This window comes from Anastrepha ludens, chromosome 2 (assembly GCF_028408465.1).
Source record: "Anastrepha ludens isolate Willacy chromosome 2, idAnaLude1.1, whole genome shotgun sequence".
NCBI classification, from domain to species: Eukaryota; Metazoa; Arthropoda; class Insecta; order Diptera; family Tephritidae; genus Anastrepha; species Anastrepha ludens.
In genome coordinates, this window is record NC_071498.1 from 34,223,389 (window position 1) to 34,249,894 (window position 26,506).

Consider the following 26,506-nt stretch of genomic DNA (forward strand, 5'->3'; position numbering starts at 1 on the left):
GTTAATGTTTCAAATTGTCATCAGCATCGGGTCTGAATATTTTATGTTGTAATTCCAAAGTACAATTAAGCCAAGTTTACTCCTTTAACTACAGTCATATCTGAGTTAAATGAGGTTCCTGATTTGGACTCTTCCCTGCCTTGTGGAGCTGTCCGTAGTCTATTATGTAGTTATTTTAAAATTTTTCCAGTTATTGTTTGGTATTAAATTTGTTCTACAGTTGGTAAGAAATTGGTTCATTTGGCTTAAAAAATAAATAAATGTATATCTTCAATTAGAGGGAGCCAATTTACTTTAATGCAAACAAAAAAAATATTTTGCACCACCCATACCTTTTACTGCTGAAAACACTTTTTTGCTGCGGAATTGTAAGTTATTCAAAACTAAATTAGTTTTTATTAACAATTTTGTTCAGCACTCATTTATGTCTCGTCATATGCACGAGTATACAATAGGTATACAAAGCTTTTCTATTTTAAATAACTTTATTACATGTAATTTTTCGCAAAGTATTTCACTCTGCCTTCAAGTGGAACTCGAAGTCCTTCTCATTGCCATCGTTGGTGAAGATGCGCACATATGAATATTTAATACCAAATTTCCAGAATGCAACGTATGGCAAGTAATATGAAATCAAATTGTTCAACCGGACGCGGAAGTTGAGATACCAACGCACAATGCTGAACTTGTATAGATATGTCACCAGAAAGAGGCCGTACGAAACGAGAAAACGATCATACCAACCCAAATCATAGTAGTAAAGTTTCTGTTTCGGATCGATTGTGACACCGGGACGATGATCGAACTCATAGTATTCGTATCCTTTCACATAAGTCAATCGCTTTGTAAAAAATAACACCGACCCCACGGTGAGCGCCGTATTTATTGGCCACAATCCATCGACAAACACCTTTGCCATCTGCTCGAAATCAGCACTCGTATTCTCTAAAGCCGGTTCATATACACGTCGCATCACAATTTCCAGACGTGGCTTGGTTTCAGACCAATTGCGCCCACAAATGTTATATTCATCCTTAATGCCGATCAAGTAGCCCAGCACTCGCCACATATGCACCGTACTCTCCAAGAACTCGTCATCGTATAGTTGCACGCGTGGCGCACCTAGCGTCGCATATCCAATAAAACCAAATTGCGTTAAAGCGAGATCTTTTTGCGTGATTAGTCCTGCGCCTAGTTTGTCACATGCCCTACTAGATTTTGAATGCGCTTTGCGTACCGCACGTAAGCTGGTCCAAAATTTCGAGTTGGCTTCGGATGGTGAAAAATCATACCATGCGTTGGTGTGCAGAATTGTACGGGCATAGCGGCGAAAAGCTGTGGCACAGGTGGATGATTGACGCGTACAAATAAGCACACGAAGTATGGAAGGAATCGCAAGGACGGCGACTAGTCCGTATAGCATGCCCGCGGTCATGATGAAGCGATATGTATTCATGTAAACTTGACCTCTGAAATGGAAGGAAAATTTAACATTTTTTTTTAGCAATTTTCATGGCAATTGATAAAAAACTGTAGAAAATGAAGTGTGCATCAGATGTTTTCTCATAAAAAGTACATATATATGTAGATATGTATGAAAGAACTGACGGTCATATAACTGTCTAGCTGTAGACAAAAGAAAAATAAAATATTGAATGTTGAAATACACTAAACGAAATAGTGAAGTACATTTGTCAAGGATTTTTTGTTTGACCAAAAATCGCAACTCCGCATTGCCTGATTTGGCATCGCAACATTCCAAGGTTTGCACCAATTTCATCTATTTATAACGGTAACATGTTAATAGTATTTTCTATTTTATTATTTAAACACATTTGGCACGGTGACTATTTTATAAGGTGATATGAACGGTGCGAAAATAAATTTTAATAAATCAAGAATGTTGTGGGTAATAAAAATGTATCCTGTATGTATGTATAATAAATATTCTTAATTGGCGCGATAACTGCAATAACAAGCGCGATTACTGCAATAACAAAGTGATCCAGTAGTTTCTTTCTCGTTCTAACCGGCGCCAGTTTGACCCACTAAGCTAGTGATGGGCAAACTCAGCACATTTGCACTGTGCAGCAGCGTGTGCATCTGCGTGCGTAAAAGTGCTAGGTGAAGGGGGATAACAAAGCACAGGGAAGAAACAGAAAAATTGAGCGAGTTGTGTCTGTGTTTGTACCCTGAATGATAGAGCAATTATTCTTGAATTTTTACCATGGATGCCAACTTTTAACTTCATATCAACAAATTAAAAAAAAAATAGGTTTTTTTGGTACATTTTTCTTCAATAACTAAATTTAATACATATTACACTTTCCATTATAATAATGAATTAAAAAAGTTCGCGTAATACTGTTTTTTAATTGCTAGATGTAAAGAAAGTTAAGACCTCTGAAAATATTTCATTTGAGATTAAATTAAAATCTTACATATTGGAACAGTTAAATCTTCAATAATATTGATCACTGCATATACTGACGAATCTGTAAATTATTCACACTTATGTTATGATTACTTAAATGGTTTTTGAGATCGGATATATTTTTTATATATTTTATATTTTTTTTAGCAAATTACTTTATAAAACTGAAAACTCTCTTCAGCTACCGAAGTTTGTCGAATGTTTCAGAATTTTTAGCTACTGAATGATACCATTTTTTCTTTTATTTTTCACAAAAAGTGGACGTGATTGATAACTAATTTCGCCCATCTAAATCCAATACACTCTGATATGCACAACTGCAAATAAAAATAAACAACTAAGAGTATATACTTATGTATATAAATTATGAATAATAAAATCAACAATACCCAAAATTGATTCCCACATTTAACAACTGCGGCAACTCTTACTCATGAGTTTTGACATTTCATAAATAAAATCAGTTTTTTCGTGATTTCTTCATTTTTCGACGATATTTTTTGAGACCGTAAGTTACATATTATTGTCGCATAAAAAACCACTAATATTAAGTGTATTTGTATGGTGTAGATGCAGTGAAAGTGCTGAAAATTCTATTTAAAAATTTGAAGCGGCGAACGTCAAAACAAAGTGCACAGTGTTCAACTGCCGACAAAAACCTAAATTTATTTCTAATGTGTAATATATTACTCTGTTTTAACTTTTAATTTAGATAAACAAAGTTAAATAAAATATTAAATATAAAACATTTGGTTCAGCATGTCCTCAAATAAAAGAACATTGTTAAATTTGAATCCGAAGTGGAGTGTAACTTTTTTATGCAAATATGTAGACGGAGAATCACAATGCCTTGTATGTGAAAAACGTGTGGTGTGTAAGGTTTTTAACATAAAGAGACATTATGAGCTGCACAGGAGTGATTATGATGAATATGTAGGAAAAGAAAGGAAAAGTATATACAAATCCTTAAGTCTAAACGAAGAGCCCGATTCGATGTGCCAAATTACAGAAGGTCGGAAAAATTCAAATTATTCAAATTTTTTTTTTTAATTTCTTAGGAAAGCGAAGATTACGTTGTAGATGCAAAGCGTGCAACTTATGAAATCGCGTTAAACCTTGTTCGTGAGAATCGAGCATTTCCGGATGGCGAATTGGTGAAGTTTTGTATATTAAAAGCAGTAGGAATTTTGTCCCCTTATCTCGTAGAACTATAAGCAGACGAGTAGATGAAATGGCGGAAATTACAGAATCGCAGTTAAAAGAGCGTATAAAATCATTCACAGCGATTTCATTGGCAATTGACAAAAGTACAGATATATCCGACATAGCCCAATTAGCGATTTTTATCCGAGGAGTTGATGCCCACCTAAATATATGTGAAGAACTTTTGGACATTATTCCAGTGACAGGGACGACTAAAGGTGAAGATTTATTTCAATGTGTTAATGAATGTACTGAACGTATGGGTGTATCATGACGAAGAGTGGTTTGCGTTGCCACCGATGGTGCGAAATCCATGAGCGGATGCAAACAAATTTCTCTAATAATTTTTGTGTATTTTGTCATACTGTGCGCATTGCCATATGCGAGTGATTTGAATTTGAGAGCAACTAAGTACTCACCAAGAATACCCACTCTGCTATGATAATTTCCTCAATGTTTTTTGAAAAAATCCTCTATTTTTTTTAATGGAAACATGTACAATATAAATTGTCCTTTTTAACAAAATAAAATGTATAACATCCATTGTTTAAATAAAAGATGGCTGGTTGAGATTACTGTTCGCTGTTGTGACCAGCATTCTTTAAAAAAAAATGCACTAATATAAAAACATACGATATACATACATACTTATATGTAAACGAAGACAATTTTTTCATTCAGAAAAATATACACCGATTTGTCAGTACAAATTTATCTCCACATAGTTTAGCAACTATGAAACTTTGACATGCGAATGTTCAAACTTCTTGATTATATAATCGCCTATGCTTCTTGGTTACAAAAATTATAAAAGTAAATAAAATAGAAATTTGCAAAGATGATGTTAATATTCAAAGAAGCGTTTCCAATAAAAAAAAACAAAAGCATTTTATTATTTCATATGAACGATCAACACTTCGAAATCCCTTAACATGGAATGAAGTCCCCTTATCTGGTAACTTTGCTGTTGGCAAAGCTTCACTCTCTTTTTTACAAACACATATGCGTTGCTCAGAAGTGATTAATATACGTACACGCCTATTGCTTACCCTTCTAATGTAAGTTTGTCACCCCCCCATCTAGCACTTTGCTAGCACGCTCTGCTGCGAGCGTGCCACGCTGCTGCCCGTCCCTACACTAAGCCATCAAATTTCTGCTTTACAACTTTAAGTGTTGTGTCGGTTATATGGCATGTAGCGCCGCCTTGTTGAATTACAGCACGGATATATCGATGTTGTCGACCTCTGTCTGCAGAAAGCCGATTCACGTCGCTCTTTAATAAAAATTATTTATGGAAATGGTGTCTTCTTCCCCACTTCGAAATAAGGGCCGATGATGCCGAAATACTATAAATCGCACCAAAGAGTCAATTTTTGTCAATATTAGGATGTCCGAAATATTTATTGTTTTGTGTTTTTGGTGCCCACTAAACTTGTTCTATGACCAAAAAATTAGACACCTATTTTTTATTTATTTTTATTTAAATTTTCTCGTACCTCCAACTCTTTGAAAATTACCATTGAATTCCCATGAGAAAAATGTACTTTTCCTTTAATGGAAATACGATTCGAACTTGTTTCACATCCCCCTCATTCTCCAGACTAGGCTCCCTCGGATCTCTCGGACAACTATTTTTTCCCCAATTTGAAAAAATTGCTGGCGGAAAAAATATTATATTCAAATGAGGAGCTTATTGCAGGATCCCATTCTACAAGACTCTCATCATGTGAGGACGTATATGACGCAGAAGCTTGGACGACGACAATATCCGATGGTGTCCCTTGGAGTGTTTGAGAGAAAGATTCTTTGGACGATTTTTGGACCTTTGCACGTTAGCGATGGCTAGTATCGCATTCGATGGAATCATGGGCTGTATGAGTTTTACGGCGACATAGACATAGCGCAGCGGCTCCGTTGGCTAGGTAATATCGTCCGCATGGATGCAAACGCTCCGGCTCTAAAAGTATTCAATGCGGTACCAACTGGTGGTAGTAGAGAAAGAGGAAGCCTTTCCCTGCGTTGGAAAGATTCGATGGAGAAGGACTTGGCTTCCCTTAGTGTGTCCAACTAGCGCCGGTTAGCACGAAAAGGATACGACTGGGGCGCTATGTTAAACTCGGCCAAAATCGAGCAAGCGGTTATCGCACCAATCAAGAAGAAGAAGAAGGGGATTGCATAAACCATTCCAATTGTTTCTTTTTTATAAAAATATAGTTCATAGTACAGCAAAAACCATATAAAGCAAAGTTTCGAACTTTGTACTCAGAATAAAATAAGGAAAAATTTTATAGATTAAGGAATTTCGTCATTTTTCAAGTTGTGAAAAAACCAAACTTAGTTTTGAAAGTTCTTGTCTGCTTGAAAGAAAACACCCAACACCGTCAGCAGAAAATATGCCAAAAACTAGCGCAGTTTTTAACCACTAATACCAGAATTCAGTGATATAGAAAACGCTTATACGAAATTTTTCTAAAAATTCTAAGTAAAAAGTTTGAAATTTTGATAAAGATTTGCCGAATTTTCACAAATTTTATACAAAGTTCGCAACTTTGCTTTTTATATGGTTTTTGTTGCGGTATGAACTCTAATTTTATAAAACAATAATTGAAATTACAAAATAGATAAATAATAGACGCCCACAGTATGTCTGTACTTATAAAGGGTGGTTAAGTTTTAAGAGCCGGTGTTTATTAAAATACATTTTTTTTAGAAAATTATTGTCATTTCTCTTTTTTTATGATAATATTGGTATAGCTCAATTACGTATGGATCAAAATATCGGTCAAATGGCCTCGGCGGCACACCTACATGGCAAATTGGACCTACGGTCCAAATTTTCGATGACGCTGAGGCATAATTGAGGTTCTATGTCGTTAATGTGCCGAATTATCTCATCCTTTAGCTTTTGAATTGTTGCTGGCTTATCGACGTACCCCTTTTCTTTCAAAAGGTGTCGTTGACGTTTACGTGTGGTTCACATTCAACATCGGCCCTTGAAATTTAACCACCCTTTATAATTTTTGCTATAGCCTTTGTTATGTGTTTGGCTGAGCTTCCCTCCAATTTGCGGTGCGCATTTTGTCCTTCTCTCACTAAATGCATTGACCTACACCTTTCCTGTATGGCAAACGGTTTTTATGAGAATTTTCCATTGCAGAAATGCATTCGGTGGCTGGTCAAAGTCTGCCAAGTGGGCGAACGTTTTAAGAAAAAAAATAAATTAATACCACTCACAGGCAGTCACGCACAAGCAGTCGACTATTTTAGCTCATAAAAATGATATCAATCAAATTTACGAGTTTCACAAAATTTATGATGTGTGGCTTTGCATATTCATAATATAAAGTAATCGCAGTGAATTCTAATTGAATAATTTTTCTTTTTCTTATTCTATTTCTATTTTCCTTTATTCTACTGAGATTGTTTCACTATGACATCTTCATAGTTGGCTCTGACTTAATTTTCATTTCGATTATGCCGATAAAGGCAAGTTTTTCAAATTTAAAGATTAAAAAAATAATTACTTCTATTCTTATTACGAGAATAATGATATGCTAAAAGTAATTAATTTCTTTTTTCTTAGGGAAGACTTTCTTATTATTCTATCTATACTATAAAGGTGAATGTCTGTACATTGTCCGTGCATCACTTCGAAACGACAACACCAAATGACGTAAAAATTGTTATACATTCATATTTTCACCCAATGAAGGTTATAGGCATGCTTTTATGATGGAACTCCCTTCCCACAGCCCCCAGGCCGCGCCACCACTCTCATTCGTCAATAATAATCGAATATTTGCTTAAATTTAATCTAAAAAATCTTAGTTTTTCCTATTTCCCACTATTTATAGCACACTCTACACTTCATAATCCGCATAAGCTATTCAACTATGACCCAAATGCAAAGTTCAAAAACGGTTTGAGATAGAAAATTAATAAAAATAATTTTGCTTGATAGTTTTCTGATTGGTTGTTTTTATTTTATTTCTTTTTCTTCTTTATTTATATTCTTTTATATACATATTCTTTTATATACATATCCTAAATCCCTCAAAACTACTTCTACGCGAGCGGGGCCGCGGGTTAAGGCTAGTAAACGATATTTTTCAATTCACTATGTTTTAATAACTGAATTTTATTCATAACCAAAGTAGTGATGACATTTCATATCAACTAAATTCGATTATGAATTACACAAGCCCTTCTATCTGCTCTTTAATTCGAATACACATACATACATATGAAAAAGAATTTTCTTCCACATAAAAAGTTAAAAAACAAGAATTTAAGATGCTAAACTTGTTGGAAATGTTGATCGGTGCATTGCGTTTTAGAAATTTTAAATTTTGTTTTGCATGAGCGTAGATGCCAAATTTTTATAAAGCTACTTTCTTTCGCATGTACGTACATACGTTTTTATATAAATTATTAAACGCGGGCTTTAAGCCCATTCAAAATAATTTTTTTTATTTAGTAAAAAAGTTATTAAAAAAAATAAAACTAATATTGGGACACCTTGTACATGTTAAAATTTATGTAAAAATAGGTAATTTTTTGTTATTGTTACAAACATAGGTATGGGCTGAAATTTATGTGATTGAAACTTATTTATGTACAATACTTTTTTATTAATAAAGTTACTGTATTTTTAAATTGTGTGTGACCGTTTATTACTTGGGTTCTCGAAAATGTTCGGTTTGGTCTTAAAAATCGCTGTTCAGTCGCTCTCTAATTCTAACGCATACCACCCACATCTGCACCTTCTTCGATTCGCCTAGTGTTAGCAAGTGGCGCATAGATGAAGCAGCATCATCAGCAATAAACAAATATTGGTGGTACTAGAAAAAGCTACCAAAAAATAACTTTTGCTTGGGAGCACTTAATAAGGATTAGTAAGACCGCGTTTGATGCTCGCGCTCTGTCAACACCTTTTTGTGTTCTTTTCGTTCCCAATGTAGTTGTTGACTTTAGACTAATAACTAAGCCAAAGAGGATGAACACGACGGGCAATACCAAAAGAGAATTCGCGGTCTAATGAAACTCTTTTGAAATGGAGTTGGCAGCATTGAAAATTGTGAGTTTTACCTGTTGTATGAGGTACAACACTACTCGCTAGCGGCGACTTCTCGATAACTTTGTATTTGCTTTTACATGCAAATTTTTCCACAAGTGAGCAGAGCCCAAAAATAGCAAGCAGAGAAGTGGTGAATCCCAAGTCAAGTGAGCAGAGCGCAGATATATCGGGTAGAGAAGTGGCTAAATGCGCCTTATGTTAAAAAACCTCTGTTAAAGCAGAAACATTGTTGGGTGGAGACCGCGAATTTCACTGTCTGGCTGTAATTTTCGCGACCACTGGCGTAACATCAGTCATGTTATTTCGTAGTCTGACAACTCAATTTTCATTTTACCGCGCCATTTGCTTGCGCGAATTCAGGTATCCGATTTGCTTGATGTCATTTTCAAAATAAAAAGATAAGACAGCAAGGAGCCCACATGAGAAAATCGGACGAATATGACAGATGTTAAGACACATTTAGTAGAAGGTGTAGATGTGGGGTTGAGGCGACTACGCTTCAATACCTAACGGCCCAGACCACGAAACCCACAGTTGTTGCATGAAACCAGTGTCTGTTGTGTGTTAGTGGTATCAATTTAGCCCAGCTGCTTGAGCCTTGGTTCGGTTACGGTTCCAATGCAGAGTTAAGGGGGTAGTATGGTATTTTTTTTTTTTCATTTGTTTTTTTTTTTTTTTTTTTAAATTATTCTATAACATCTTAAGATTATTGTGTGAAAGTTTGAAGTGCATTAGAGTAAAATTGACAAAGACACAAAGGATTAAGTATCTATCTCTCCAACCGGATTTCACGCTGTAAAAATCTTCACAAATCTTTAAACGCGTTTTTCTCACACTTGCCTTTTTTACGGTCGGTGTCCACTGTAGATTCATATCTACTGCACCGATTCTTTTCAAATTTGGTTTTTTTGTTTCTTTACTTTATTCACGAGGTAATGACGTCGAGTTTTTTTTTTTTTAAATTTTGTCATATTTTAAAACTACAAAGTTTTCAAGTTTTTTTTATGAAAAATCGGTGTTTTGACTTCAAAGCGCTTTAAAAAAAAAAAAAAAAAAAAATTCGACGTTGTTACCTGCGAAACTTTATTAGCTGATGAAATCAATTTGGTTTTTTGATTTTAGTTGATCCAGTAATGAGTTCTGAGGGACACCGCAATAAAACTTTTTTATGAGACGTCCGCGAAGATTCGCTGCCACCAACTCATTTCTTCATAAAAATCAATGAAAATTTCACACAATATTCTTTAAATATGACTTTATAATGAAGTAATTTTAAAATTTTGAATAAATCAACTGTGTCGACAAAAAAAATTTCGAAAAATATGCTTGTTTTACACCGAATTAACCATACTACCCCCTTAACATCAGTTAAAAGATTATTGAACAATAAAAAAAATAGCGAAAGGTATCGAAAGGAACGTTTAAAGTTTGCTAAGAAATAGAAAAATTTCACCTTTGATATGTAAATGACGTGGAAATTTCTGTTAGCCAATTAGTTCAAGAATGTATTGGTGCTTCCAACCGGTGAAGTAATTTTTCCATCAAGTCGCCTTTTGAGCTATGTACATATATATATACATATGTAGCTCACTATAAAATTCCCTTTGATATTTCTAGAAAAAGTGTTATTGGCAAATAAAAGCTTAAAGCTTTCAGTTTTAAATCAAATGTGCAAACTCGTGCTAACTACTTTTTTTTAATACGTAACTAGTTTGTTGATACTTACATAGATCAGTGATAACCTACTCTGACAGTATACGATCATTCTACGACAAAATCATATCAAACATTTTTTTTTAATTTCTATAAGTTAAAGATCATAACGCTATATGAAAATTTATAATGCTATGAAATGTAATGACTCTGATTAAAGGTTATTAGCTCTATATAAGAGATACTTATATTTTTTATTACTATTGTTGAAAATTTAATAACGTAAAGGAATTATCTGTGGGTGTTGGGCCGCCAATGCCAATGGGTTAATTGGCTGCGCAATAGATGTGTTTTCGCAATACGTAACTTCCAACGAAGTGTGTGACTTGTCAGTTTATATACATACTTTATCTCAAACACCTGCTAACAAATGCGCGCGAGGGCTATAGAGCCACTCAAAGATATGATATATTATAGAAGTGTGAAACTTTCACTTGAGCAGTTTTAATGCATGACACATTAACGACTTACATTAAATTAAAAGAAATTCGTAGCCCATTTCACTTTTTTAGTTTGTATTTTTAAATTTTTATAAGTACATGTATTATAAAAATTTAGCAGCTCGTATCATATTTCGAGTAATACTTGATCACCCTTTAATCAATTTAGAGGTATCGAATTTTAAACTGAAATAAAATAACGAAAATTCAAATTGATTGGGCAATCTTTATTATTTTTGTGCAGAATCATTCATGACATTTATTTTTTAAAGGTTATCCCTTTCAAATGTTGGCCGCAACTGCAATTCGGCCATCCGTAAACACCAATTTTGAATGAGTGGCTGAAGGACTTCGGTCGATATCTCCTGAATAAATTTAGTAATGTGGGCTTCCAGTGCCTCAATTGAATCTGGTTTATCCACAAAGCATTTAGACTTTACATACCTCCACATATAAAAGTCCAAAGGTGCGATATCACACGATCTTGGTGATCCATCCACTGGTCCGAGACGAGAGATAAACTGCTCACCGAAACGACGACGTAGTGAATCTATTGTTTCATGAGCTGTATGGTAAGTAGTGTCATCCGTCGTCTTCTTGGAACCATGTGCTGTGGAGATCACGGGCTTCAATTTCCGACATCAAAAAATCGTTTATCATGCCGCTATAGCATTTGCCATTCACATTAGTGCCAGCCTCGTCTTTGAAGTAATATGGGCCGATGATTCCTCCAGTCTATAGGCCGCACCAAACGATTGTTTTCGTTGTTTTCAATGGATGTAATGGCTTCGGGCGGCTCTTCAATATAGCAATTTTGTTTATTGGCGTAGCCATTAAGCCAAAAATGGACCTCCTCGCTGTACACCATAAGTTGGCCTGAGCGCACGATGAACAATTTTCGTCGATTTTCGTAATAAAATTGTATGCTTTGTAAACATAGTTGAGACGTAGGTCATGATGAAATGTTAATGAATATTGAAAAAAATTATGTATTTATTTTGACAGTAGTAACGCGTGATCTGTCAAAAAAACTCTTGGAAAAAATTCTTAGAATCTGATCGCCCTTTATTAATACTATCATTTCCACCTTCGGATTCATCTTTTAAACCGATTTCATATAGTTTTTCTTCATTTAAACATCACATTTTTTGATTATACACCGGTTTCGCTCATTCTCAGTACCTTGGACTAAGGCTAAGATATACTTTGCTTACTCGATTGTGTTGAAATGGAATCGTGCGTACAACGCTTATATTCATGCAACTCTGTTTTTCCGCTTGAGCTATGTAACTCTATTACTTTGTACCACAAATATAAAATTCAATTGTATTTGAGCTGCAAGTGAATAAACAAGTCGTAAGACATACATATATATATTTTCCAACAGATTGCTGACTCGCGTGATGTTATCATTCTTCTCTTATTAGCGTATTAAATACTATTTTATTATCTCATACGTACGGTTGCTTCTTATTGTTTTCACGCATAACTTTTATTTGTAAATTATAAAAGTAATCAAATAAAATATTTGAATAGTTGTTTCATTTGCCTAAACCCCATTTTTCTAGCTCTTTGAATTTTACCATAATAATATTAATATAATAATAATTATAGCTCTTTGAATTTTACCATAATAAAGTGCACGCGCACATTTTTTGGAATTTACAAAATTCTTTAGCATTTGAAAACAATACAGTTTCAATCATACTTGTGATTTTGAAAGCCCCCTATAAAGTGGGCCACAAACATGCAACAAATCTTAGCAATCGGTTGAAATTGAGAAAAACCGATCGACGTGTGTTTGGCGTGGTTTGGGACATATCAAGGCAAATTCATTAAAGGTGGTGGCACTAGACCAATAATAACCTCTTGTACATTAGAATGTCACGAGAAAAGAATGAAAAGGAAAAGAAGAACTACGTTGAACAGTCTAGCAGTTGGAGCTAGAAGCATACGACTATGGTGCGAATGGAAGGACTTTTCGTCATTACATTTTGTGCTGACATCCTAACTTCAACATTTTTTGTTTTTTTTGTAATCGGTTGCGTGCAAGGCATATCTCTTTCCTCGCCTTTGGTTTAGAAATGCCAGTAAAACGGAATGACGGAAAATTGTTGTTGTGTTGTGAATGCTCAACCAACTAATTCTATATATTTGCCATTCGTTCCATTCTTCTATTCTCTTTCCCTTGACAGTTCGAATTTAAAAAAATGTTGTTGTTGCTCGAATGCCACCACCTTGCATAGATTCGCCTTGGTTGCGTGTGCGTGGCGAGGATGACGATTTTTGTCATTTCTTTTGAGATTTCGAAGTGTATACATGATCGAAAAATTGGCAACCATCATACATAGCAATTATTTTCTTGCCGCGCCCCGTGTTTACTCGGCGGTGAGAAACGTGAAATGTAAATCTTAATCATCCAATTGTGTGGCGAAACGGATTTCAACCGATTGTTATTATTTGTTGCATGTTTTTGGCCTGCTTCATTGTCCAATTAACTATATTTACAAAAGTATTCAAGCGCGACAAGTGAAATCGTTTTTTACGTGCACTTCATACATACAGTCTGTCTAATAGAAGCGTGACTCCTATAACATAGTAACTATTTGACCAATGCGATTCTAACACACTGCATTATAATATTTAACACATGGGCTGAAAAGTCCTGGGCCTAACAGAGAAAACACGTTTTTGTTCAAAATAGCTTAATTATTAACTTTCATTAAGAACAACGCAATCATTTCAGCACAAAATAGGCCTCAGTTTAAGCGATAGCCTCTTCATTCGAGCAAAATTTCTGACCAGCGAGCATTTTTTAGATCTGCGAACAGCCAGTAGTCGCTGGGAGCCAAATGGTGAATACGGTGGATGTGGGAGCAATTTGGAGTTCAATTCATGTAGTTTTGCCATTGTTTTGATTGACTTGTGAAACTTGTGCGTTGTCTTGATGAAACAAAATTTGTTTCTTTGTCGATGAATATTACACCACACACATCTCAAAATACCGAGACCATAACCTTCCAGCCGATTGTTGTGCTTCCAGGCGCTTTGGACGAGGTTCACCAGTTGCTGCCCACTCGGATGCCGAACGTTTTGATTACGGAGTGAAGTTATGGATCCATGTTTCATCAATTGCCACATATCAAAGCAAACATTTCGGTATATTACGTTCATACATGGCTAAACACAGCTCGAAATCATCAACAGGTTCTTGATTTTGGTCAACAATTAGCAAACGCGACACCCACTTTGAATAAAATTTTCTCATAATGAAATGCTCATGCAATATAACGCCAGCACGCTTTTTGATATTTCTACAATGTCAGCTAATCCACTCACCTTCACTTTCGGTAATTCAAAACGATTATGTGGTATTTTTTTAAAACTTTTGGTGTTACCGCCTCATTTGGACGTGGACTGCGTTTGAAGTCAGCAAACCATTGTTTTATTGTTGTTTCTGATTGAGCGGAGTCCCCATAACACTTTTCAAGCCATTCCTTCATTTGAACGGTATTTTTCCCCATCAAGAAGCATTCTAAATTAAAAATTCTTTTTGATCCATTGTTTTGAAAATAACAAAAGTAACGTCACTCCTAGCACAATAACTCACAAACTAATGAATAGAACATAATGATATTTTAACAGCTGCCTTTTTAAGGTCTGTACTAACTAAAAATGGGTGAATGCAATAAAACTAGTTCTATCAATGTGTTAGGCCCTGGACTTTTCACACCATGTGTCATTATACGCAATAAAATTTTTAGTTGCCACCATTAGCTATAATGGCTTTACATCTTCGTGTCATACTTTCTGTTAATTTCTACGCAAGTTGTGGCGGTAATCGACTCCAAATTAGCCGAATTTTTTGAGACCCATATTTGTTTTCCTTTGGGATTTTGCTTAACCATTGTCCAAACATTTGCAATAGCGTTGGCATCAGGTGACTGTATTGGTCAATTCAACATTACAATTCCATTTCACTGTTTCCACACCACACACCTGCAGCTTCGACTTTTGTTGTGTTCGTTGTCTGCTTGTAAAATCCACGGTTGGCGAGTGCTTCCAAGCATCTTCGCAGCTGACGGAAGTAATGATTTTTGGTAAATTTTATTCTTCAAAACTGCATTCAAATTGGCGGTAAACACAAATAAACGACCAAATCCTTTTTCGGAGAAGCAGTCCCAAATATGAATCTTAACTTCGTGGAAGTTGTCGATTATCAGCAGTAGACCAGGAGCGGCGTATGAAATTGTTCGCCGAAAAGGAATATTCATCCTTGAATATTACGTTCATTTATTTCCATTTTAAATTATTCTTAGTCCACGCAAATCTTTTTTCCATGTGTGATCCGGAATTTGAAGTCTTCTACACATAAACGACCTCGAATCGTGTCTTTGGATACATTAACACCACTTTTCCTTAAAACTGCTTCAGCTTCAAGTAACGATAATTCGGGTTTGTCGCAAACAAATCAATGATCTTCTGAACTTTGGAGAGGTATTTTGCTTTTGTGCTCGTTCGCGGTTAGGTTAGGTTAGACTTGGCTAATCCCGTAGATCGCACATATACCAGAAATTCGTCCATAGTGCTACCAAGTGTTTGTATGGAGAGTTAAGAACTTTATATTACATATATTTTGTTTTTAATAAGCACAGTTTAGATAATTTAAGTAGGCTGCCAATTTTTTGATCTGCCACGCTTTCTAAGGTTGAAAATGATGCAGAACCTAAGCAGTTTTTTCGTGATTTGCTAAGTGTGGGGGAAGTCTTCAACGTTTTTAACTTCGGCATACCGTTGCACCCATTTATTCATGAACGTCTTCGATTACTCAAATTTTTTGCTTCATATGCGCGTGACATTTCCGGACCCTAATGTTAGGGTGTGTACGTAGGGACACTGCACTCGTTTTTTATACGCGGAACTCATTTTGTAACAACAACGTACGCTTTCTAAATTTCTCACATAACTAACAAATTGCACAACATTTACATTTTTTTATAACGGAACTTCAAGTATGAATTTTGCCGAATACGCTTCTATTAGACAGACTGTAGCTGACACACATGCATTGCTAGTTGTAAAACCACATTAGAAGCCTTAACAACGAGCTCGTTGCTATGTTACTTGAAAGTTTTACGTACATCTATTTTTGTTTTTGTAAATCCAACGGAAGTGCATCGTTAGTTGATTTTTATGCAATTAATTGATGTATACAAACTGATTTATCTTCAATCAAAGTAACTTGCTCTGCAGCGCTGTTTATTAATTTATTCATAATTTTTGCTTTCTCTCTGTATTTCGGCTTCTGATTTTTTTTGCACATTACCAAAGTGACAAAAATTAGTTACAAAATTCGCTCACAGCAAAACACATTTGCCGAATTGTCAACTAACAGACCGCCGCCAAATTAAGGAAATTGGTTCGAGTACCCCTATATATGGTATGTATGCCCATATATTACTGTGATTACAGTTACATACTCGTAATATATTCCATTGCACATCGAAAATGGAAGTAGTTAACTTTTTTGGGTAAAGAAGTCTTATTTCCCTTACTTTAGCACTTGTTTTGTACTCACTTTCTAAATAATTTCTCATCGTACCATGGCGGCATTTCCAATGGCGCCCCACTGTCACCTTCCAGCGCACCATCATGCAGCAAATGATTCAAATAGGCCTGTGCATCCGGATCTTCTGTACCGTCCCGTCTCTCAACTTCATCCTTACTATCTTTATTAACGCTGGCGCAGTCCATTGCACTCGCTTCGGCTACAAAAATCCAAATGAAGTTAAATGAATATTCACATGAAAACTATACTGGCTGACAAGTTTGGATGAGCAGTTACATATATTTCAACATGTGCACAATGATACACGTCCATTCATTACAAACACAAACAAAACAAAACAAACGCTCGAATGTAAACAAAAGTTCTCTACGCGCTGTATTGAATGTGTGTGTGTGGATGTGTGTGTGAACTAAGCAAGCTAACCTCATAAGCAACTGCATAGTCATCAGTACACGAATTTATTTGGAGAAAGTGCCATCACGCTTGCCGCTGCTTGGATTTTTGTTTTCTTTATCTTCTATTTCATATAAATACACTTACATACATACGTATCCGAATTGAACATATTTTCTGTTGCCGAATTTGTCTCTCTTCCTACATCTGTGTCCATTAGAGCTATTCAATATTAAATTTTTGTAAATCTCGGTAAAAAAGCCAGTAGGTTTATTTAATTGATTTTTCTTGATTTACAGCTGTTTGGCAGTTCACTGGCGTCCATTCCATTCGTCGACTCTGTGGATATTATGTGATTCAAACCCAGTCTTCGGGCCATTTATCTTTCTTATTATAGTTTAGTTGGCTCTATTTTTAATTCACTAAACGATTTGAGCAATAACATCACTGCCAATGAGAGAGTAGAGAAACTTTAGAAAAACTTAATTTTATATATGGACAATCAGATTGCAACATTTTGTTGCAACGCAACATCGAACCAAATTTGTTTCCTACATTCGGGTTAGGTTTGGTGGACACGAGTAATGACCTACGTTTTTCATGTAGACGTAGCAATACAAATTTAATAAATTAATAAACAAATGTTGCCGAATACCAAGGCAGTCAGCGATTATTCTTGTTAGTTGGTTAATTATTTACAGTTGGTTCACCTTTAAGGGGTTATATATAGTTAGAATTTTCAAAAAATCGATTTTTTTCACATATTTTCTTTTCTTAATGTACATATATTTATGAATACTCGCAGAAAATTTAATATCGTTCCGGTGAATATTTTCGATTTTACACGAAAATTGGAAAAACTGTGCTTGAAAATACAAAGCAAACTTTAAACGCGTTTTTCTCAAAATGGTGTTTTCAAAGGTGGTGACCAACATCACACGAAAACGGTTACACCGATTAGTCTCAAACTTTAACACGAGCTTCTTCAATATATTTTTTAGTAAATAATCGAAGATTTTTCCTCACCGATAAATATTTTTGTTTTATTATAAACATTTTAAGACCAAAATGTTGGTCAAAAATCGATTTTTTTTTTTTGAGAAACCACCATTTTGTCGAACAAATTTATTTTGCTTATTCCTTCGATTAATTACTAGATTTAACATGACGAAATCTGTTTGGTTTTTTAGTTTCAGAGGATCCAGATCAGAGATATAGTGGTCACCGCAAAACGTCTTTTTTGAGAGCAGCTCCCGTATATCAGCCGTAGCTCCTTTCCAAATAAATATTTTTACTAATACTAAGTCTTTAAATACAGTTAAAAGACAGCATAATATGTGCACAAATTTTTAGATCAATAAATTAAAGGTTTTCTTAGAAAAATTATGGAAAATTCGCGTTTTTTCGGCCTTCAAACTGCACATAACCACTTAAATAAAAAAAATGGAAAATAAGAATGGATTTTGTACTTTTAAGATGAAAATCTTTAGTTACTGTAAATTTATAACTTCACCCCACTTTTGAGTGACTTAAGCTTTTATACGATTTTATAATTTTTTCATAAAGTTACCCCACATCCCCTACAGCTTCTATAGATTATGTTAAAAGAGCTCTATTAAAACAGAAATGTCCGGTGAGGATCGCGAATTTCCTGTTAAAACTTATTTGTCTTACCGAATTTGCTACCATCAGCTCTCATCTCATCCTTTGATAGCTCAATTTTCATTCGCCGTTCACGCGCGCGAATGGGTCACATAGTGGACAACTGCTTCAGCCTAAACTTACCTAATATAATTACATTGCCTTAGTTTATTTTCATAGGGAAATAATAAAATTTAATGTATCTATTCATAAACCATTTCGGGATATTACTATGCTGATACCATTTTTGTTTTAATTTTTTTTTTTTATTATATTTAATATTTACTACACAATAATTTATTCACACTACATATTTTTGTTAATACTTGTAATGTTGATTGGAAACTAATTTCAATAATGTTTGGGTACACCAAAATCATACCTAAGAGACGTAAAAGCACAACTTTCTAGAGTTTGAAATGAAATTTGAAAAAAGCGAGCCAAGAGGCAGCGAGAGAATGGTAAAACACTCAAGTTAAAAAGCTCATTGCTTTCGATGCTCTGTAAAGTAAAAGGGTAGACACTCGAGGAGAAAAGGAGAGAAAGAGATAGGTTAGAATAGAGACATAGGTAGCTGGTCATGTGAGAACATTTTAGAGCACATTTAGAGTCACATTGAAATATTTCGTCAGGTTCGCTGATATCGGCGTTTGAATTGTTGGAGGTGAAAACTAAAAATTTCAAAAGTGCCGCCTTGATGTCACTAGTGAATAATTCCTTGGCAGTAACTGACTTTTATGTCATTTTTGTCATTTGTCTTGTAGACAGTTGTACAATTTTACGCGAAGAAGAAAGCACAACATATCGCAAAATTACTATTTTTACTAAAATAATCGTCCGAATGAGTCGACAATTCAAAGGTTGGTAAAAAAAATCCAAATTTCAAGAAACTGATTCTGTAGAAAAGAAAGGCTAAGAAAAGTTTACCAAAAATTTTACTCAGATGTAAAAATACTTTTTTACCAAATGTCCACTAAAACGGCACGAAACAATTCTCATTGCAGAAATACACACAGTTTTCAGTAAGAAGTTGAAATTCACAGGGTGAATATGTTCAAATATCGGGAAAAAGGATGGAATATCAGGATAAATCATTTTAAGGACAAATTACAATATATAAATTTGTACTAGAATGAATTAAAATTAATTCTATAGCACAACGAGCCCAAAAATTCGTTAAACAAAGTAACACCACTATCATACAATCAAACGCAACCGAATTGCGAGCCAACATGCTGCAACTAAATTCGGCGTGAATCGGTTGGAACTTCATTCGAACAAATTTGATGGAACATTCAACATCATGTGACAGCTAAATTAATGCGCCCAAAAATATGTTATGTAGCTTAGAAGCGCTGGAGTATGAAATAAAACTAAAGGGCATACAAACTATCTTTTTCTCCAATGAAACGGTCTCCAATGAAACTGTCTTTGTTGATTTATTTGTTAGAATTTATTTTATTTCTTTATTCATTTAATATTTATCATTGCATTATTAGTATTAGATTTTTTTACTATAAATATTTTGCTACATTTCATAATAATATAATAATTTATATTTACTTGTATTATTAGCGCTTATTTTATTAAATTTATCATTGCTGTTCTATGGCAGACTATTTATTTATATGTATGTATGCATGCATGTATGCGTTAGTACAATTCCATTTACGGGCATTTGCCCGCATAAACATATCCATTTGTAAGTAAATACATACATATATTATATTAAAAGCATAAAAAATGTGTTTGGTATTTAATTTTAATTATAAGTAATGAAAAATTTTAAAATTATGATTATTTACAAAAAAACGAAAATTACGAATCTGTATATAAAAATGGCGTAAATTACGCATTTAATATAAATTAATCATTTTTATTTGTATCTTATTGTAATAATATGCAAATCTGATTTATTGTTTCATGAAAGCGGGTTACTTTATGAGAGAAAAAATTTGTTTAATAAAGCAAAAAAAGATGCTTATATTCAAAGAGCTCTCGGCCACACTGTAGCTTATCCAACTATTACAAGCTTTCGGTGATATTTTTCATTTGTTTAATTCTTTCATGTGAAGTTGACAAGGATAAACTTTGCTATTTGCTTCGCTGTCTGTGTTCTTGTAAAAAATTATTCAGGGATACCCCTAATGTGGCTTTCTCATTTGGATTGTTCGGTAATGTTGAATGTGTTTAATGATTTTTGAACGAATTTACATTAAAAGATATGCTTACGAATTTTTATACCACAACAAGGTGGCGCAAAATTAATCATCCAATTTTGTTTTTGAACAACTTTTTTGGCTAAATAAAAAAATGTATTTGAGTGTTGCAAATTTTTATGGTGATCTTCACTGCGCTCCGTTACTTGTCTGTTTGTATACTGCAGCTGTCTAGTGCACAAGTGTCAAGTATGTTTGACGTACGACGCCATTTTCAAAAATTATATAAGTATTTTCCGATAGGATGATTAATTTTGCGCCACCTTGTACATTCACTTGCCAGTGCTAGCAATTTCAAAAGTCTGTGCAGCCAAACTAATTACGAAAAACAAAACGAACAGAACGGATCATAAATTGAATCAGATCTCTATAAAAAAATTTTCCAGATCCCGATCATTGACCATTGACAAATACAGCTATAATATCCGTGTTCGGTTGTTGAAGCTCTGCTGTTATAACGAACGTTCGTAAAGCGTAGTTTAACTGATTTAAGTATTATATCTGTAGACTTTTGACAAAACTACTTAATTATTTTGGGCAGAATTTGCGTTTAATTGCTGAATATTGCTGAATTTTCATAAATAATTTTTTTTATCAACTCTTATTAGAATAAATCTTCTAACTATCGCTGTAATTGGCATTTTAAACCCTCCGTTGGACAATTTATTTTTAACCTTCGATTGAGCACCACGCTCTGGCCTTTTTTTTGTCCTGTTTGAGGATCCCTTTTAGAAGGTTATATCCATAAATCGATAGAAAATAAATCGGAAGCTACCTGGAAACTCAAGCCGTTAGCTATAACAGAAATATGTTAAATTCAATAAATTTCAAAATCGAAAAAACCGGTCTCAACCAGACCCGGGTGCTCAAACGGAAGTTTAAATATTGCATTATAACTCAAAAATTTACTGGTTGACATAAAGAAAGAGTTAAAGCGACACACGCCTAAGTTGCTCTGCCAAAAGTCGGTGGGTGTGCTTTGTAGTGATACAAAAAAGACACCACTTAGTAACATTAGCAGCCATGTTAGCCATTCGACTTTTGCTGCAATTCGTATTATAACTTCTTCATCGAAATATATGTAGCTACTTAATTATTTTCTTTTTCAACTACCTTCAATCATTGAGTGAGTAAAATAACCTCCCCTGCCTTCGCAGTGTGACAATGTCCACGTAGAAAAAAATACGCAACAATCGCCGTTCTCGCCTAATTTGGCAAAAATTGTGACTTGAGTCAATTTGGAAGATGAAGAGGACTTTTTCAAATTCAATAAAAAAGCTGTTATTTCACAATTTTTTTTAGTAATATGTAAATTTATACATTAAAGTACAATCATTGAAGAAAAAAATCGAAATTTTAAAAGCCAAAAATCGAACGTAGGCTCTCCGGAGTGCTGCGCCAATATGTCCTATCGACCGTTGCGAGAGTGACATAACATACCGAATTTAACATTGCTTCCGAAACAGTGCTCATTTGTCGAATTCATTACTAGTTTCGAGCTATCGAAAAAGGGAAGCAACGGCGAACTAGCGACACTTATGTATATGGAAAGGAGAGTTGCTTAGTGCCGGCCGATTTACGCACGGACACATTTGGAAGGGGAACATTTTGTTCGTGGGAGAGGGACGGACAGGGAATAGAGATAGGATTTTGTTACATTCGCAAATATTTGGAAGGGGAACATTTTATTCGTGGGAGAAGGACGGACAGGGAAGAGAGATGGAATTTAGTCTCCCATTCTGTCTACACGCTTTGTGCTTCTTATTCGTATTGTCAAACTTAAAATTGCAAAATAATTTTAGACAGTTGCTTCATTTGTTTTCTTCTTTTGTGAGAGAAAGTTCTGAGTTCTGTGTTGGTTTCCAATCAAATGAGAAAAATCAACGATGACAAACATCAAAACGCTGCTTGGGAAATACAGGATGATTTTTGCTAGTAAAGTAGGTATGATTTAATGGAAAATGTTTATGTTGAATTTAATTTTTTTTCCATATCTTTAGATATCCAAGTTAATTTTAAGTGAAGCATTTTTAATACAATTTTTTTTTATTCAAGTACAAAAATTTATATATACAATATTAATATGTAAATAAAAAAAAAACGATTGATAATTTAACCGATTTAGTTTGCCATCTGCATTGAAATATTTAAGAAACTGTTACGAGCTTTACATGTGATTTCGCGGCTTGTAGAAAATATCCGAACCAGAAGATGCTAAAGAAGTAAACGTCAAAAACAATAAAAGTGGCCAAAAAAAATTTTTTTCTGTGTGAACCCGAATGAAACATCAAAAAAGAATTTCCAGTGTCTTCCTTCCAGATGTCTCTGTATGTAAATTGGGACTTACATGGAAAAGCGAAAAAATAGACAACACGAACTAGTTGTACAGAATCGATACTTAAAGTAGTAAGTATCCAAATCTAAAAAGAGTCATCAGTACTCGGTACTGGATACTGAAAAGTATTCAGAAGTACTCAGTACTAGACATTAAATTGAAAATTGTACTTAGTATGAATCATTGAGTAAGAATCAGTGCTTGGGTGAAGGCAAATCGACAGGGCACTTGCTTTGTGTCGAGCAAAGACATTGCGAGGATCTGGACGCTGATCGACTGCATTACCGCATTAGTTACAATGTACGAAATCATGCATTCACTCAGCGTCAAATCGCAAATAAGCATTTTTCTTGCCCTCAGTGCTGGCTAACAGTACACAAAATAAGTCGGTACTACAACAGCATTAACCCTTTTAGACCGATATATCTTAGCGTTGTGCACTTGCTAAAAGTGCATCTCAAAATCTCTGTGCTTCAAAATATCTTTATAAAATGTTAAAAGGGTTCATATTCGTCGCAACAACAAATGAAAAAATGGTTATTTTGGTATCTCTTATGCTGATTAGAGCGGAGGATCTGTATATGTTAGAGTGTTGAAGTAGTAACGGGACTCGAGATATCCCTCGGATATCCATCAACACGGGATAGTTTCTCTGCAACGTAATCGCAATCTTTACGATGTTTCCGATAGTTTTCAGAATACTCAAGTGGCCCGCGTCCATCGATACGGCGAGCCTAAAATCTTGTTCAGCCTTTCTTGATCCATCTAACGTGCAGTCAGTGTTCAAAAGCCGACAACATTTTCATAGAAACACAATTAGCAGCGAAAAATGTTGTCAGTTTTGTTGGTAAGTTTTTGGAAAGATTCAATTTTCAATAAATATCGCAACATAATTTTAATATTCTCCGTTTATTTCCCAATATACTGCTCTATAAATTATGTTAATATCACTCCTACTCTCGTTTTAATGCGCATTTTTGCAAACCTCTGCATATTCGCCGATTCGACCCCCGGTACTCTTCGGAGAGGTACGCTTTCGCTCGGTATTAAAAGGGTTAAAGCGTGATGAATGTATTTACGCTGCTGATGTCCAGAAATGCTATTCAGTAATGCTTTATCAATTAATTGCTTTTTAGGCTTGCTTACTTTCCAAATTGACGCACCCTGGAGTCATTCAAAATCAGCTCTTTTTTAAATAAAGTACGTCCAGATTGCAAATAAAGTATTGGTAAAAGTAAAGACACCCGATTCTCAAAATAAACGTTGCCGAAGTACTCAGCTCATGGATGCCGAAGAGCATACCATTTATTACGGTTTGTTTTATTTGTTGTGGTTGCGTCATTAAGCACTCCATAACATTTTGGGGAATGTTGTGAGAGTGAGAGGCTTTCCCCAAGAACAACATAAACCCATTAAGCTCTCCACATACATTTTGAGGAATGCTGTGAGAGTGAGAGGCTTTCCCCAAGAACAAAATAAACCCGACTGTCGTTAACCGTTTGTTTGCTTTCGCTAATTATGAAAAAAAAGATATATACATATGTATACATATACCTATATATATACATATGTGTCTTGAGTTACCGAATTTGTATGCATATGTAAGTATGTAAGTTTTAATATCTTAAATCGTTAAAGTTTTTTCTTTAACAATCATCAGCTTTAGCCAAGAATTTATTTTTTCCTAAATTACGCTGCATGTTTTTAAGCTTACTTTTTTAATTAGAAGCTATTTGATGTGTATTTTTTTTTTAAATATTTGTTTTTAAACTTTTTCACTTATAGTTATTTGTTGTTTTTTTATTTGATTTTTTTGGTAGATTTTTCGCATCATATAATTCTCATTTTTAATAATATTTTAATATTTTTCACTAATAACATTTTCAACGCCAATAGCTGCTCGCGTTTTTTTGTTCTTCGGAGAGAAATTTGTGAACATTTAATGTACAATTAATTTAGTTAGTTTTGGCTTAATTACAATGTTAATCTACTAAAACAGTCTTATTTAAAAAAAAAACTAAACATTATACGCTTACACACGCAACTATACGTAAGCATGCTTACTTTTACTTGAACTTTATATGTATGTAGATATATATGTATTTATGTATAGTTTTTCTTAACATCACTTGCACTTTCGCATTTCTTCCTTTTTTGTTTCAAGTGTAGCCGAAGCCTTAATTTGTAACTAGAAATCTTTTCGTTAACTTCACTACATGTCAACATGTATGTATGCATGTACGAGGGTGGCTTGAGAAATCCATGAAAATCATAACAGATGGCGTCGCAATCTCAAATCTAACATTTTGCTTCCTATATTTCGGGTGTTTTTTAGCTGCATGAGAACTATCGATATCGATAACTATAGTTCGACAGCTGAGAATGGCAAACTCTGTGAACCGTTTAACGCCATGAATTGTTTCCAAATTGTGAAAATTTAGTTGAAAAAGAAAAGAAAAATCTGAGGAGGTGATTGCAGAATGGCAATGGCTATCTTTCAGAATTGCACAAATTCTAATATTCGGAAGGGATCAACAAACTAGAATAGCGTTAGACGAGGGACTTTTCAAACGACCCTCGTATACGTGCACGTACATACAGGCATATATATGTAATAAACGTCGCTATAATTTTTCTTCTTTAGCCGCTGCAAGTATTGCGTCAGCTTAAACAGCAAAGATATGCATAAACGATAGAGAAAATTGTTAAATTATAATAAATAAATAGCTTCATACTTTTGTAGGGATATGCAGAGGATAAGCTTAAATGTAAGTCCTATATATCAAGACAGTTTTTGAGCGCCTGAAACTTGGTACTTATTGCACAAAAATTCCCCATTAAAACCCCATATCCCAAAATAAAAAAACTCTGATTAAAAGGCGTAGAATTTTGATGAATTTGTTGCACTTCTTTTTTTTTAATTTACACAAAGTTCGAAACTTGGATTTATGTGGTTTTTGTAGAAGAAAGAACTGTATTTTCATTAGAAAAAAGTTAAAATTGATTGAGAAAAAAATAAATTGGCAAAACTTGCCAATTAGTCTCTGTGCTAGAGTTTTCAACGCAGTGACAATCCGAGAGGTCCAATTCTGCTGCATAGGTCAAAATATATCGCACCCTAAATACAAAAGGGGCACAACTCAAAATTTTCCACACTCGAGCTTGACTTGTTTACAGTAGCACAGAAAACAAACTATGTGACATATCACGCTGAAATTTGCCGTGTAAGCTTATAACAGTCCTACCAGAAAACAAAAAATTTATTTTTGCCATATGTCATCCGCGGACGGTTTTATTGATAACGTCTCGTTCATATTTGAGCAGAAGTACATTTTGAGTCGTGACCCTTTTGTATTTAGGGTGCGATATGCTCACAAACACTTACCAATAATATTTATCTGCTGCAGCTACTGCGCGAACATTATACGTCTGATCTGCAAATGAAAACTGAGAACTGTGAACTGTTAAGATTGCAATGCTAC

General features: G+C 34.4%; 1 protein-coding gene across 2 annotated transcripts; it reads right to left on the minus strand.

The window, feature by feature from the left end:
• Positions 1-366: 366 nt before the first annotated feature.
• LOC128868258 (uncharacterized) lies at positions 367-26,500 on the minus strand. Of its 2 annotated transcripts, XM_054110131.1 has the most exons (4): positions 17,127-17,262; positions 16,977-17,051; positions 16,446-16,635; positions 367-1,469 (listed from the first exon to the last, which is right to left on the minus strand). In XM_054110131.1, exons 1-4 carry the CDS (start codon positions 17,206-17,208, stop codon positions 515-517), a joined length of 1,302 nt encoding a protein of 433 aa, XP_053966106.1. In that variant the 5' UTR covers positions 17,209-17,262; the 3' UTR covers positions 367-514. The 2 variants fall into 2 exon arrangements, with proteins under 2 accessions (XP_053966106.1, XP_053966115.1); XM_054110140.1 differs by lacking the exons at positions 16,977-17,051; positions 17,127-17,262 and adding an exon at positions 26,410-26,500.
• Between the last annotated feature and the right edge of the window lie 6 nt (positions 26,501-26,506).

Bases quoted from the DNA above. Each gene is read 5' to 3' on its own strand.
- LOC128868258 (XM_054110131.1), bottom strand. From the start codon at position 17,208: ATGGCCCGAAGACTGGGTTTGAATCACATAATATCCACAGAGTCGACG. The intron at 17,052-17,126 runs GTAAATCAAGAA...AATATTGAATAG, and splicing joins CAGTGAACTGCCAAACAGCT to CTCTAATGGACACAGATGTA. The intron at 1,470-16,445 runs GTGAGTACAAAA...CTTCCATTTCAG, and splicing joins GATGAGAAATTATTTAGAAA to AGGTCAAGTTTACATGAATA.